The sequence below is a fragment of the Acomys russatus genome, chromosome 7 (genome assembly GCF_903995435.1).
Source record: "Acomys russatus chromosome 7, mAcoRus1.1, whole genome shotgun sequence".
NCBI classification, from domain to species: domain Eukaryota; kingdom Metazoa; phylum Chordata; class Mammalia; order Rodentia; family Muridae; genus Acomys; species Acomys russatus.
In genome coordinates, this window is record NC_067143.1 from 6,989,450 (window position 1) to 7,005,652 (window position 16,203).

The window sequence follows — 16,203 nt, forward strand, 5'->3', positions numbered from 1 at the left end:
TTACTCTTACAGAGGGGTTAGGGTTAGGCTCCTAATTACAGGAAACCCTGAGAGTCTCTATGGTATATGCAGGTGGTGCACATACAGGCAATGCAGGCAAAACACTCATCCTCATAAAACATTAACCATTAATTAATGCATTGCATAAGTACATTCACCCAAAGTATAAAAGCTAGTACAGACAGAAGTTAAAAGACGATACATCTGGATGGCTTAGTATGGTATTAAGTCCTTTCTAAGCCGAAGGTGAGGGGCCTAAGTGAAAGTGCACGGCACATGTCAGCACACACTCCATCCCGATAGGTGACATCAGCCTTGAGTCAGCTGTAGCCACAGACAAACCTGAAGCTTACTCAGTCCCTCTGTGCCCACTGTTTCTGGTAGGTTAAAAGCATGCCCTGGAGCCGGAGAGACTGCTTAGTGTTAAAAGCACTTGTTCTACAAGCATGAGGGCCGGAGTTGAGATCACACAGGGCCTTCCAGCCCACGCCTGTCATGTGTTGCCACTGGCTTCAGGAGGGGTGGAGGAGGACCTCAGGCGTGCTGGCTTCCAGCCTTGCCAAGAGGTGAGCGAGCCCCAGGTCCAGGAGACTGCTTTAAGGAATAGGATAAGTGGAGGACACTGAATGACTTCTCCCTTCCCAGTGTCTTTAAAAATACGTAAAAACACACACTTAAAGCTGTCTGTAAAGCTGCAGCTTACTTAGAAACCCCTTTAATGAGAGCATCTGTTTCTATGGATTTCAGGAGCATGTGTAATACAACGCTTTATGAGTTCTTTTTTAACCAGGTGTGACAATCTATAATCTAGAATTTGAAGTCCTTGGGAGGCTGAGGCAAGAGAATCAAAAGATCAAGGCCTGGGCTGGAGAGATGGCTCAGCGGTTAAGAGCCCTGTTTGCTCTTCCAGAGGTCTGAGTTCAAGTTCTGGCAACCACATGGTGGCTCACATCCACCTGGCGTGCAGGTGTACAAGCAGATAGAGTACTCATATACATAAAATTAATAATAATAACAACAAGGCCTGCAAAGGTTATATAACACTATCTTGTTTGAGAAGTTTTTATCCAAAATCTATTTTTAAAAATTAAAAAACAACTGATAAAGGCCATTCCCTTCATTTTACACTCAAGCCACTTAAGTGACTAATGGATGTGGGTGCTCTGAGAACGCCATGAAAAAAACCTCCTTAATGTGAATGTATTTTTTTTTCATTTAATCAGACATCACATGGTCCTTTTAAAATCAGTTTATTTCATTAATTATTTTTGACATTTAAGGAAGACAATACAAATTGAAAAATGAAGATATACCTTACAATATCAAAAAACATTTAATCCAAGCCCCAATAAAAATCATGTACTGCATGATTTTGGAAAAATGAAAGTTTCCCTTCCTTGTCACATAGCAAGAAGAAAAAGCAACTAACGGGAGGAAATAAGGCTGGGCGTGGTGGTGCACGCCTTTAATCCCAACACACAGGAAGCAGAGGCAGGTGGATCTCTGTGAGTTCGAGGCCAGCCTGGCCTATAAAGTGAGTCCAGGGCAGCTAAGGCTACACAGAGAAATCCTGTCCCAAACACCCAAAAACCAAAAGAAAAACTAGTTTAAAACATATAAGAAATGATTGTTTCAACTTTACTTTCCTATTTAAAAAAAAAAAAAAAAAAAAGCCAGTAGAAGCAACACCAAGATAATCTATAAAGAACCAATAATGGTTATCTCCTCAAGTACCCCAAGTTTGTGTGGTTCTGGGATCAGACCCAGTACTCTGTGCATATCAGGCAATCCTCTTTCCATCGAGCTACCTGCCCCGCCCCCCAAGCCTTGATGTCCAAGGTTTCATCCAACTAGATCTGGTGGGAGTCTGTCACACATCCCTTCCCTGCTTTCTCCAACGTGGGACACTCAAGTATCCGCAAGTATCACTTGTCGCTATCATTACTCAGTGTCGCACTGAGAGGAGATTGTTTCCTTCCTACCTCACAAACCACTGATCAGACTGGATTCCTTGTCCCAATACTCTGGACTTCACAGTACTGAGCACACTTGCATTTATATGCTATTTGGTTACTGTGTTCCCTGCTAATCCCTAAACACCAGCAGGGCTTGTCTCGATCAGAGCATGTTCACCAACAGTGTTTCGTCTGTGAAAGACTAAACAAATACTGACTTCGGCACATATCACCTCTGCTATTTGTTGAACCTCTGGGGTTAGGCTAGTCAATCTTTGTAAAAAGCATTTAAACAAAAATATTGGCAGATGTGGTGGCTCACGCCTTTAATCCCTTTGGGAGGCAGAGGCAGAAGGGTCTCTGAGTTTGTTAGCCTGGTCTACAAAAGAGAGCTCCAAGACAGTCAGTACCACATAAAGACCCTGTGTCAAAAAAGAAAGGAAGGAAGAGAAAGGAAGGAAGGGAAGGAAGGAAGGAAGGAGCTCCCATGTGAGAATGAAAGTAATTCTTTCACAGTACCCCAAACCTTAGCTCTACTTAATGTTTTTTAACAACTTGGCTTTTAGGCTTCTGGGTCTCCCCAAAGCCCCTGTTGCTACTTTAAAAAATAAAGGCTGTACAGGTAAGAAATGCTCCTTAGAACCCATGTGATCCTAGCCACCAAAGTGCATTTTTCTCCTACCTCAGCCAGTTAATGTGAAGATTCTACACATAAAAAACTCACTGCACAAGAGCTGTGTTAGCTGGTGCTGTCATCAGTGTATCACAGCGATCACCATGCTGTCTCTCCTGCATGGAAATACTGCTTCTGACCAGTACAAGGCACAGTCAGACCGTTTCTTTTGGAGTGAGTAAGGCCTGCTCAGAAGACCAATCAATGGCTTTTATGAAGGCCTCATATTTTGGCCTCAAAATATATTGTGTGGCTATTATTCATTACCTATGGCCACAGAAAAACACATCTCTCTTTTCCTACTAACACAGTTTTAAGATACATTAGAGATATTCTAGACCAGGAGGAGGTTACAGAAATTTTCAGAAAGAAAAATCTCATTGGAAATTAAATCACGTACTTTTCATATATTAAAAATTCCATTTAACAAATTTAACATATAGATTAAAGTCCTTTCTAGTCTTTGGTGGCTAATGAATAGCTTTGCCATTACTATCAACTGGATCTTGGAAAGGAAGCATTAGTCCAGAAAGCCAAGGATCTCTGAATGTGCACCTACCACAGACTCTATGCCCATCCTGCCTCCAGCTTACCAGGTTTAGACTTAGTGTCCAACAGAAATCTCTAAGGATTGCATTTCTTTCAACCAGGTCTCCAAAGTGCTAGGTGAGCCGTAAGTTTAGGACATGCAATCTAAAATGACGCAGTACAGTGCAAATGAACGTCTATCCCTGCTGTAGGTTTAAACAACAGTATAGGTCTGTCAAAAATCCCCAAGGAAGTCAGGTCCTTTTCCATTCTCTTCTCAAGGTTTCAAATTATAAAGCTAACTAAGAAATCATCTACTATAAAGGCCATTTTTAAGAACAAATAGTAAGTTGTGGAAGTTCTCCAAACTATGTGTGTTGGCAAAAGTAAGTAAGTGCCCCGCTCTGGGTGACTGGGAATCACAGTTTTAGCTGCTGCTGGAGACTGTGGATTGAGGACGCACTGGGCTGGAGGGTCTCAGCCATTGTGTCTTCTCCTGCTGTGGTTTTGATGACTTCAGATACTCCACTGGTTCCCAGGATGCACGGCAAACTTAAAAACACTTCATTGTCTAAACCATAATATCCCTGAAATGAAAAGGTTGGGATGATAATAAATCTGAATTACAAAATAATAATAATAATAATAATAATAATAGTAATAGTAATAATAATAATAAAGGGGTGGGGGGCTGGAAAGATGGCTCGGCAGTTAGGAGCACGTACTGTTGTCATCCCCAGCACCCGCTGAGGCAGCTCACAACCATCTGTAACTCCAGCTTCACCGGATCCCACACCTTATTTTATTTTATTTTCTCTGACACAGGGTCTCTCTGTGTAGCCTTGGCTGTCCTGGACTCGCTTTGTAGACCAGGCTGGCCTCAAACTCACATAATAAAATTCTTTCTTGTTTTTCTAGTTCTAGTACAGTTAAATTTAATTTGTCTGGATACAAGTTAAACTTAATTTGTTTACTGATTTTGTAAACTCAAGTTAGAGCTCCAGAAAGTGTCTGTGATGGGAGGAGCCAGGTCAAAGATGCCTACTTTGCAGGGAGGTAAAGTAGCTGTCTGTAATACGGTCAGTAGGCTGGAGGGTAACCCAGAGATGGACAGTAGAGTCCTTGGGGGAAGACAGCATGGACCCTGGGAACAGCCAGCACACAAAGTTATTTTACATTTCCTTTCCATGTTGTATTTCCCTCCTGGTGTTTAAGAAAATCTGAAAAGGAAAAAAAAAAAAAAAAAAGGCCCAGCATGGTGATGCACACCTTTAATCCCAGCTCTCAGCTGTGAGTTTGAGGCCAACCTGGTCTACAAAGCGAGTCCTGGGCAGCCAGGGCTATTAAACAGAGAAACCCTGTCTTGAAAAAACAAAATAAAACAATCTGACCCAGTGTTCATATCTCATTTTGGCTGTGTTTGGGGGCGGAGGTGGAAGGGGGGAATTTAGGCTCTGGGAAAAGGCAGGAAACTGCTGGGGTGACTTGCTGGCTTAGGGGGCAGAGGACAAGCAGGGAAAGCACAGATTCCATCAACACCTTGTCCAAGTCCCCCAGGGTACATGGAAGGGAAGGAGAGGCTGACCCTGCACATCTCCCTCAGTGGAGCAACTGACTGAGCACTCACGTTCCTAGGTCTCACGCTGGAGCTGCCGTGGGGACACAGCAGTCCTGCTGCCTTATATATTTATTACCGAAGATAGCAAAGCCTAAGACATGTGAATGAAAACTCATTACCTTTGCTAAAGTCGATACAGAATGTATCTTCTTTTTGTTGTTTACAATGGTGTCCACCAGGTCAGCCACCGATAGTCCAACAGACCAAGATCTCCGACCTTTCACCCTCAACAGTTCCATGGCTCTAGATTACAAGAGCGAGAGTTCAGAAAATTTAAGAAGGCCTGCAGATAATATAATTATTACTTAAGCTTCTCCTAAAATGTGAGATCCACAGTTCACAGCATGAAAAGATGCTCATCATTGTAATTATGTAACTAATGTTAGTTAAACAGTATCAGCTGGGTGTGGCAGCACACGCCCATAGCCTCAGCACTTGGAAGGCAGAAGACGAGTCGAGTCGCTGTGAGTCCCAGGCTAGCCAGGACTAGCTCTGTCTCATAACAACAAAACGACTGGACAAAAAGCCCACGATAACTATCAGTTCAGACTATCAGTGACGACTAGTTCTGCAGACTGTATGAAGAGGCACTGCTGCTCCGAGCATGAAGTAACGTCAGGGAAAGCCAGGGCCCTCATCTAGGAACCCCTTCCTCAGACTTTGTCCTACGGCAGCAAGCACAAGTATGCAAAGGAATACATAAGAGCATGTTTACTGTATTTGAGAAAAACTTATCAAAGGGGGGCTGGTTAAATAAATCATTGCCAAATGCCACACTGTTGAAGTTATTTTTCATAAAACAGTGTTTGATTCTCTTAGCTTATTTCTTTCTTTCTTTTTTTAAATTCTTATTTATTTATATGAGGTTCTATCTCCATGTACACTTGCATGCCAGAGGAGGGTATAGATGGTTGTGAGCCACCATGTGGTTGCTGGGAATTGAACTCAGGATCTCTGGAAGAGCAGACAGTGCTCTTAACCTCTGAGCCATCTCTCCAGCTCCTTAGCTTATTTCTTAACCTGGCTATCACACAAATAATTGAGACTTTTGTAACCCAAGGCTTCACAACACAATCTTGAGCAGTTTAAGTCTGTTCTTAACCCTCTATGCTATTTTGTCTTACTCCCAGCAAACCTTGCACTATATAGCTTTCCTCAGTTCCAGCTCCTTCCTCCTGATCTTCCTTGGACCTTTACCCATGGCTCAGTCCCCTAGCTGAATCCCCTACTTCATCTCTTAACTCTTCCTCCCCTGGCTGGCAGCAAGTCCAACCCTAATTTCTCCCTTGCTCATCAGTTGGCTGTAAGCTGCCTTATTGACATATCAGGGGTACAACTGGGCAGCAGTATTTACACAACATTTAGACAGGAAATTCTTAGAATAAAGTTTGCAACCAGACATGGGGGCAGGGGGTGTACAGAAATCAGCATTTAAACTACACAATAACCTTATGCCTACACCACACTACATAGCTCTGATAAAAATAAGGTTGGGAATGAATTAATAGCTCAGAGGTTGAAAGTACAGGCTGCTCTTCTAGAAGACTGAGTTCAGTGTCCAGCCTCGTGTCAGGAGGCTCACGACTGTCACTAACTCCAGCCTCAGGGGAGCTGAGACTCAATTCTAGCACCCATGCACACACACATACACTTACATACAAATAAAAATAAATCACAGGAAAGAAGAGAGGAGCTGGCACCACTGTTTTCAGGGCATTTGTTATCTCACTATCACCAATAATACTTTCCTTTAGTCTGGAGTGATCGTCAAGTGTAGGTTTTTAAATCTTCAGCTCATGAGTTTCAGAACACGTAACAGGAAGAGCAGTGCGTGAGGAAATGTAATCTGATTACAAAATACTTATGGCATTAATAGGTTCCTCTGCTTTGTCTCACCGGGGTGGTGCTGGGATTAAACTCAGAGCCATGAATGTGCTAAACGACTAAACTCCCACGTTTTACAGCAAAGCTGCTGGTGCTGACCCAGCAGTCCCGCAGCCTCTGTATGATCAGAATGTAAAACAGGAATGGAAACAGTTCTCTTTCCTGAAGCTGGTATAGAATGCGCTCTTACGACAGTGCCCACTAGGAGAGAGGGCTCAGCAGCAGAGGGCACAGAAGAGCCAGTTCTGGGTCCCAGCACACACGACCACCCATAACTCCAGCTCCAGGGGGATCTGACATTCTCGGCTAGCCTCCACACATGTCAGACACACATGTAGTGCATATACACACATGCAAGAAAACCCTCATACATACAAAATAAAAATAAATCACAGAAAAGGAAGGCAGACTTACGTGTGTAATACAGAGAGATATTTAATTTTATGACTACACAGGTTGCAGGATGGTATAGCTAGGACAATCTGTTACAACTGAACAGCGTATGTGCATGTGGGGCACGTGGACGTTAAATGACTGTTTCTAGAAGATGGGATGAGCTCAGCTTCTAACTCTCTGTATGTAGCTGTGGCACTGAAATTTATAATAGGCACACTTTTTACTAAAAAAAAAAAAAAAAAAAAAAAGGTATGTAAACTAAAACTTTAAATTTGTTCCATTTACAAACTATAAGGCTGGGTGTAATTGCAGCATTCAGGGAGGCAGAGGCCAGCCTGGTCTACAGAGTGAGTCCAGGACAAGAACAGCCAAGACTACACAGACAAACCCCATCTCAAAACAAAACAAAGAAAACACACAAACAGACAAACAAAACCTATAGGGAACATAATTAGTGGTAAAACACATGCTTAGCTCATCCATGGCTCTTTAGTTTCCAGCACCATCAAAACAACAACAAAAGCAAACAAAACAAACAAAAAACCCAAACAAACAAACAAAAACAAAACAAAAAAAACCCCCAACACAATAAAAGAGAAGAACCTATAATGAAATAATGCAGTACTATTTACTCTAATTAACTTTCCTCACACCCTATTCTTTCCAACTGTTGTATGTACTAAAACTCAGCAGCTAGCTGGGTGTGGTGGTGCATGTGGGAAACTCGGGAGGCAGAGGCAGATGGATCACTGTGAGTTTGCGGCCAGCCTGGTCTACATAGTGAGTCTAGGACAGCCAAGGCTACACAGAGAAATCCTGTCTGGAAAAACAAAAACAAACAAACAAAACAAAACAAAACACACAACTCAGAAGTTAAAGAGTTAAACATCTATGTTTTACTAGCACACCAGGCTTGGGGAGAGTTCTCTAATAAATGGTCTGAAAATGATCTGCGTGAAACCCAATGTACGGGGCAAACCCCAAGGCCTGAAGCTAGTTTCTGTGCACTTGCACTCCCCTCCAACAAGACACGGCAAACTGTGGTTTTAGACTAATTTCCACATGTAATCTTGTGTGCTTATTCTCGATCCACTTCTAGCTGGTATTAGATGATAGAGATGACAAGGAGGTGAAGGAGGCAACCCTACTTCACTGTCCTCCGCTGTAAATGTCTAGGCTAGTGTGCAAAACATCTCGGACGCCCTGCACAGCACTGCTCCCTGTGCTTCCAGACCTCCTGCTAGCGAGTCCTGGTCACAGAAGCCAGGTGGGCCCGCTGTGTGACCCCGCCGTGTGACCCAGCTGTGTGGACAGGGCCTCTCTCAGCTCTGAAGCACATGAGCTTTAGTTAGACACTGTTACCTGCTGGATAGCTGTGCCTGAGAGCTCTGACTCATTACTCCATCTTGGCCACTCCACAAGCATGCTAGAACGAAACAAAGAACTAGTTATATTTTGCCAATGGTTTTCTTAAGACTAATATGTAACATAACGGCTAGGAGCTATGGCTTAAGTCTTTTCTTTTCTTTTCTTTTTTTTGAGACAGGGTTTCTCTGTATAACAGCCCTGGCTGTCCTGGACTCACTTCGTAGATCAGGCTGGCCTCAAACTCACAGAGATCCACCTGTCTCTGCCTCCTAGGAGCCAGAGGCAGGAAGACAGATCTCCTTGAGTTCAAGGCCAGCCTGATCTGCACAAGTTCCAGGACTGTTAGGGCTACATAGTGAGACATTGATTAAAAAACAAAACAAAAAAAACAAAAAAAGATTGGTCTTTTTGAGGTCAAGGGACCTGATCTACTTATACCTTTTCACTCATCTTCTTCTTCTTCTTTTTTTTTCTTTCAAGACAGGGTCTCTCTGTGTAGCCTTGGCTGTCCTGGACTTGCTTTTGTAGACCAGGCTGGCCTTGAACTCACAGCAATCTGCCTGCCTCTGCCTCGCAAGGGCTGGGATTAAAGGCGTGCACCCCCATTGCCTGGCCCTTTTCACTCTTCTAACAACAGTTACTTTCCCATTTATGGCACTGAATTTTCCGTGCTGGGACAAGAAAGATTTCAGGCCTTAATCTCCAAAACATGTGATCCCTCAAGTCTACTTGTGGCTTCCTTGCCTGTTCTCACTCATCAGCAACAGGTCTACAAGGCCACATTATATTCCTGTAGGAAGAGCTGTTTCCCCAGGAGGCTGCAGCAGGTGACAGGCTTTCAAATGCTATATGCATTTGACAACTGTTTTGCTGCGAAGCACACTGATTGGTTTGAGGAATAACTTGGTAACCTATTTTGGCATGGAATTTCTACAATTGTAGGAGAAGCAACACCTTCCAGGTTACCCACATCCTCTAACCATGGCATTTAAAAAACAATTTAAAAAAATCAGGTTCAGCCGGGCATAGTGGCGCACACCTTTAATCCCAACACTTGGGAGGCAGAGGAAGGTGGATCTCTGTGAGTTTGAGGCCAGCCCGGACTACAAAGCAAGTCCAGGACAGCCAAATTATGTAGAGAAACCCTGTCTGGAAAAACCCAAACCAAACCCAAACCAAAACACTGATTTAGCTCAAACAAGCTGCAGTTTGGGGATTTGTTTTTGTTTTCGAGACATGGTTTCTCTGTGTAGCCCTGGCTGTCCTGGACTCACTTTGTAGACCAAGTTGGCATCAAACTCACAGAGATCTGCCTGCTCTACCAGTGGGGTGCTGGGATTAAAGGCATGGGCCACCATACCCAGCCATTAACAGCAGCTTTTTTAAAAAAAAATGTTCATTTCTTATTTTTTTAATATGAGTGCTCTATCTGCATGCACAAATGCATACCAGAAGAGAGCATCAGATTACTTTATAGATGGTTGGGAGCTACCATGTGCGTGCTGGGAATTGAACTCAGGACCACTGGAAGAGCAGACAGTGCTCTTAACCACTGAGCCTTCTCTCCAGCCCTGTAAAGAGCAGTTTTAAAGCACAATGGGACCTGACATCTTTCTGCATATGTCAAACATGAACTTTGCCAAGGCTAGTGCTGTATCGGAAGCACCCACAAACTGGATATGTGTCAGTTTTATTTATTTATTTATTATTTTTTTGAGACAGGGATTCTCTGTGTAGCCTTGGCTGTTCCGGACTCCCTTTGTAGACCAGGCCGCCCTTGAACTCACAGTGATCCACCTGCCTCTGCCTCCCAAGTGCTGGGATTAAAGGCGTGTGCCACCACTCCCGGCCCTCTGTGCCACTTTTTAACATTGACGTGAACTGCAACACTTGAAGCAATTCCAGTATTCATCTATATAAAGGCATTTTTAAAATATAGGCACTTTTTATATAGGTCTGTTTTGGGGTAGGCAAAGCAAAACCACATTTGGTTATAGAAGACTATCTTATGTCTAAAATTCATATACTCTAAACTCCATTAAAAAAACAAAACAAAACAGGAGCTGGGCGGGCCTGGTGGTGCACGCCTTTAATCCTAGCACTCAGGAGAGGCACTCAGGGAGGCAGAGGCAGGCGGATCGCTGTGAATTTGAGGCCAGCCTGGTCTACAAAGCTAGTCCAAGACAGCCAAGGCTACACAGAGAAATCTTGTCTCTAAAAAACAAAAACAACAACAACAACAAAAATAAACAAGAAGGTATATATCACCATGCTAGACCTAAGAAATTTCTTTAAATGTTCTAATTAGAAGGATTATATAAGAATTATTTACTTGTTTTCTGTTATACTATTAATGTATTAGCAATAATTAAAAACTGGGACATGGAGAACATTTGCTAACAGAAATACAATATTACAGTCCTTGAAAGGATGAGTAAAAACAGCAAGTTGGTGTAAAAATAGACTCACAGAGGAGATAAGATATCCAGAAAGTTGTGCGCACTGCTCCCATGATGTACCTAAGCAAAGATGGGGCAGATGGATAAACAGTAATCTCAGTCTTTTTGTACTTACTTTTGTTTCTTAGACATATTCTATGTGTGTGTTACCCACATCTATGTATGTGTATATATAGTGCCCAAAGAGGCCAGGAAAGAGCATCAGAAGCCCTGACACTGGAGTTCTAGGAAGCTGTGTGCACCATGTGGTGCTGGGAACCAAGCCTGAGACCTCTGCAAGAGGAGCGGGTGCGCTTAACCCCTGAGCTGCCTCTGTAGCCCTGTGCAGCTCCCATCTTCTAACCTTTCCTCTATACAAGCCCTGACCCACTCATAACTTAAAAGAGCACAAGGTTCAGAGTGTTCCAGTCTGCCTGCAGTGAAGGAAGGAAGCTGGGATGCACTCAGCTACACTTTGTTTCACTGCTCGGCCCTTTACATCCATCCTTGCTCAACATATTTAAAATTGTGCACTTAATCATCTTTATTTCTGTTCCAATCCTCAAAAACAGGCCCCACGAATTTTCATAAAAAATCCACTGGGGACAAGGATTGCAGCTCAGTCGGTAGAGTCTTGCTGAGCATGTACGAAGTCCTGGACTCAACCCGCAGCACCGGATAATTATAACTGAGTGCAGTGACACCTTTTGGTAATTCTTACTTATCGCCATCTTGTAAACCTTGGAATAACAATCTCTGGTTGTTTTACTCTGTGCCAAGCATGGCATAAAATGCTTTAAGTGACAGTGACAGCAAGAAAGAACAAACCTTAAGTGTCAATTTAGGGCTGCTCTCAATTAGCTATGTCACCCTCACTCATCCCTACTGGGCTCTGTGTTTTCTATACATTCAGAAAATCAGGGCTCAGTGGAAGAGTGGTGATGCACACCTTTAATCCCAGCACTCAGGAGGCAGAAACAGGCAGATATCTGTGAGTTTAAGGCCAGCATGGTCTATAAAGCAAGTCCAGGACAGCTAAGGCTACGCAGAAAAGCCCTGTCTCAAAAACAAAACAATATAAAACAAACAACAAAACAGAAAAGAAAAGAAAAGAACACTGGGGCTGGAGCGATGGCTCAGCAGTTAAGAACACCGGCTGCTTTTCCCGAGAATCCAAGTTCAACTTCCAGCAACCACAGAGCAGCTCACAACTACCTATAACTCCAGTTCCAGGGGATCCAACACCCTTACACAGATACACATGCAGGCAAAACACCAATCTACATAAAATGAAAATAATAATGTTAAAAAAGAAAACTATGCCTTTCTTCCTAGGGTATTTGTAAAATTTAAGTGAGATACCTGTATGAAAAGTACCTCATAAAAATGATAATTATTAAAAATCAATTCTAACACATGACTGTTTTTTTTTTTTTTTTTTTTTGGTTTTTCGAGACAGGGTTTCTCTGTATAGCCTTGGCCATCCTGGACTCACTTTGTAGACCAGGCTGGCCTCGAACTCACAGTGATCCGCCTGCCTCTGCCTCCCGAGTGCTGGAATTAAAGGCGTGCGCCACCACGCCCGGCCACATGACTGTTATGATGTCACTTGTGCAAACATTACCAGTTGGTATCTAACATGAAGCCAGCAGAGGGAGTCTCTGACCCATTTCTGCCTTTAAGGCCAGAAAGGAAACCCAGCCCAGTTATAAATAAATCCCTGGAGAGATGGCCCAGAGGTTAAGAGCACCACCTGCTCTTCCAGAGGTCCTGAGTTCAATTCCCAGCAACCACATCGTGGCTCACAACCATCTATAATGAGATTGGGTGCCCTCTTCTGGTGTGCAGGCAGAACACTGTACACATAATAAATAAATAAATATTAAATAAATAAATAAATAAATAAATCCCTCTGTGAAGCAAGAGTTGAAGACAAAGGTGAGAGCCAGGGGCATAGCTCTAGTTAGAGCTCAAGCGTCCCTGGGTAAAAGACAAACACAAAGCTACCTGTGCTTTCCTAGACAGAAGCAAGACAATGGCCTAGGAAGTGTCAGCGGTGCCCGTCATGCTGCTGACTGAGTGTGCGCGTGCTCATGAGACTTGCTGCATTCCACCGCGAGTTCTGCACACGGCTCTCTCTGCACATGTATGCACGCGTATATGTCATAGACTACAACACTGAATTTGAGTCACCCAGTTTGCATCTCCTAGATCCTTCCGTTTCTGTTTCCCAGCTGAGAACAAGTCAGAAGTCCGTGCCCACTGTCCTCACTGCCTGGAACGTTTTCATCCCTCTTTCCTATCAGTTCAAAACCTACCCACTCTGCCAGTGTCTCCATCAATGCGGCCTTTACCATTATTTGAGGTGCTATAGGTACAGAATTCTTTTCTTCCTAATGATTTCTACCCACATCAAATGCAAGTGTAAATGTCTAAGTACCAAAATAATACTTAATCAAATAGTATGCTATATATCTTGTCAGCTAAAATACCTCGTATTGTCTTCTCTCTAACACAGTGGCAGTGGTTCTAAACCTTCCTAATGCTGCAACCCTTCAGCACAGACCCCCAACCTTAAAATTATTTTGTTGCTACTTCGGGTTTTTTGTTTGTTTGGTTGGTTTGGTTTGGTTTTGGTTTTTTTGAGACAGGGTTTCTCTGTGTAGCCTTGGCTGTCCTGGACTCACTTTGTAGACCAGGCTGGTCTTGAACTCACAGAGATCCGCCTGCCTCTGCCTCCCGAGTGCTGGGACTAAAGGCGTGCGCCACCACTCCCCAGCTCTTTGTTGCCACTTCAAAACTAATTTTGCTACTATTCTGGATTGTTTGGGTTTTTGTTGTTTTGTTTTTGTTTTTTGAAATAGGGGGTTCTCTGTGTGTAGCCTTGGCTGTCCTGGAACTTGCTCTGTAGAGCAGGCTGGCCTCAAAACCTCAGAGACCCACCTGCCTCTGCTTCCTGAGTGCTGCGATTAAAAGCCACCACCACCGCTGGCTTACTGTTCTGGATTGTAATGTAAATATCTGATATGGACCCCAAAGGGGTCACCACCTACAGGCTGAGATCTACTGCCCCAAAATACAAGACCTTGTCCACACCTTTCACATCATACAGGCATCTGGTACAGCAATGAGTACAGTGTAGACACTCATGTTCTTGTTACATGAATACAAATGGATTAAATAACAGCAAGCTGTGGTCCCAGCACTCAACCAGCCTGGCTTTACATGAAATACGGAAGCTGTGAAGGAAGGCATCCTCAAATACAGAAAGCCTTCTTTTGGGGTCTGTTTTTGTTTCCATACAGGGAGCTGAAGTGATGCTTTTGTAACAGGGAGACAGCAAGTAGTTTAAAAAGGCCATAGGCAGCCGGGGGTAGTGGCTCATGCCTTTAATCCCAGCATTTGGAGGCAGAGGCAGGTGGAGATTTGTGAGTTCAAGGCTAGCCTGGTCTACAAAGAGAATTCCAGGACAGTCAGGCTACACAGAGAAACCCTGTCTCAAAAACCAAACCAAACCAAAACAAAAAAAAATAATAAAATAAAACCTGAGCCTGGGTGTGGTGGCCCACGCCTTTAATCCTAGCACTCAGAGGTAGAGGCAGGTGGATCACTGTGAATTTGAGGCCAGCCTTGTCTACAAAGGGAGTCCAGGACAGCCAAGGCTACACAGAGAAACCCTGTCTTGAGAAACCAAAAATTTAAACCTGAGTAAGGCATCTTGCTTTAAGCTCAAGAATAAACAAATATGAGCATGACAGGAGCTGGGGTTGTAGAGTGGTAGTGAACCAAATACACTTGAGGCCCTGAGTTTAATCCCTAGCAACACACACACACACACACACACACACACACACACACACACACACACAGCAAGTGACTCTCATGAAGGCTCTCTGGAGGGCTCTAACAGAGGGCACTGACTAAGGTCCACAATTCTAAGGGCCCTGCACGGATCTGAATGTCGTGACTTCAGAGTTAGCAGCATAATTAGTAATAGCGTACTTACCTCTGTTTTCTCCCTGCTCGCCAACAACCCACACGTCTTTGCCTGAATTCTGTGCCTTCAAAACACTCGTAATAATGTATTGTAACCTCTGTGAATCCAGATTGCATCCAGTCCCAATCACGCGATTTGCAGGAAATGTGCTCAGTTTCCATGTCACATAGCTCATGATTTCCACTGTTACACACAAAGTGAAAATGTTAAGGATTAAAAAAAAAAAAAAAAAAAAAAGCAGCAGCAGCAGAAGAAGTAGCCAGGTGGCGGTGGCACATGCCTTTAGTCCCAGCACTCGGGCATATCTCTGTGAGTTCAAGGCCAGCTGGTCTACAGAGTGAGTTCCAGGACAGCTACACAGAGAAACCCTGTCTCAAAAAACCCAAAAACAACCAATCAACCTCCAACAACAACAAACCACTTCCAGCTTAGCTCACACGAAGTGAAGTATGTCAGCGCTTCTACAGACGCTTTGCAAGTCTTAAAAGCACTGAAACGCATTCAAGGCAGGGTCTTGCTATACAGTCTAGCTGGCCTTGAACTCCCACTCTTCCTCCCTCTGCTCCTGAGTACTGGGATTACAAAAGTGCACCAACATGTCTGGTAGTATGTTTATTATAAAGTATATTGAAAACACAAACTAGGTTAAAGCCCTTTTATTAACTTTCTTCTTATGCATAAATAGTTAGGGTAGAAAATAAACTCCCAGAACAGTTAATCAAGAAAAGTAAAAACTGAGTATAGAAAGCGGGAAAATAGGGAGCTGAAGAGATGGCTCAGTGGTTAGGAACACTGGCTGTTCTTCCAAAGGAGCCGAGTTCAATTCCCAGCACCCACATGGCAGCTCACAACTGTCTGTAGCTCTAGGTCTAGGGGATCTGACACCCTCACACATATAAGCAGGCAGAACACCAAAGTACATAAAATTAAAATAAAGCAGGGAAGGGCTGGAGAGATGGCGCAGAGGTTAAGAGCACTGGCTGCTCTTCCAAAGGTCCTGAGTTCAGTTCCTAGCAACCACAAAATTACAGCCATCTATAATGAGATCTGGTGTCCTCTTCTAGCCTGCAGGCATACTCACAGGCAGAATACTGTATACATAATAAATAAATCTTAAAAAAAAAAAAAAGCAGGGGGCTGGCGAGTTGGCTCAGCGGTTAAGAGCACAGTCTGCTCTTCCAAACGTCCTAAGTTCAATTCCTAGCAACCACATGGTGGCTCACAACCATCTATAATGAGATCTGGTGCCTTCTTCTGGTGTGCAGGTATACATGTAAGCAGAACACTGTATATGTAATAAATAAACAAATCTTTAAAAAAAAAAAAAGGGAAATATCAATTTCATT

At 43.4% G+C, this 16,203-nt stretch overlaps 1 protein-coding gene across 2 annotated transcripts in view; it reads right to left on the reverse strand.

Moving 5' to 3' along the window:
- Positions 1–3,575: 3,575 nt before the first annotated feature.
- Positions 3,576–16,203, reverse strand: part of Uevld (UEV and lactate/malate dehyrogenase domains) — a 35,476-nt gene continuing 22,848 nt past the window's right edge. The window contains exons 9-12 of one of the 2 annotated variants that reach the window (XM_051148567.1): positions 14,867–15,040; positions 8,417–8,480; positions 4,894–5,017; positions 3,576–3,743 (exon numbers count right to left, since the gene is read on the reverse strand). In XM_051148567.1, the coding sequence (XP_051004524.1) occupies positions 3,576–3,743; positions 4,894–5,017; positions 8,417–8,480; positions 14,867–15,040 (530 nt within the window). Of the gene's footprint in view, positions 3,744–4,893; positions 5,018–8,416; positions 8,481–14,866; positions 15,041–16,203 lie in introns of those variants that run through there. The other variant, XR_007830898.1, reaches the window with a different exon arrangement.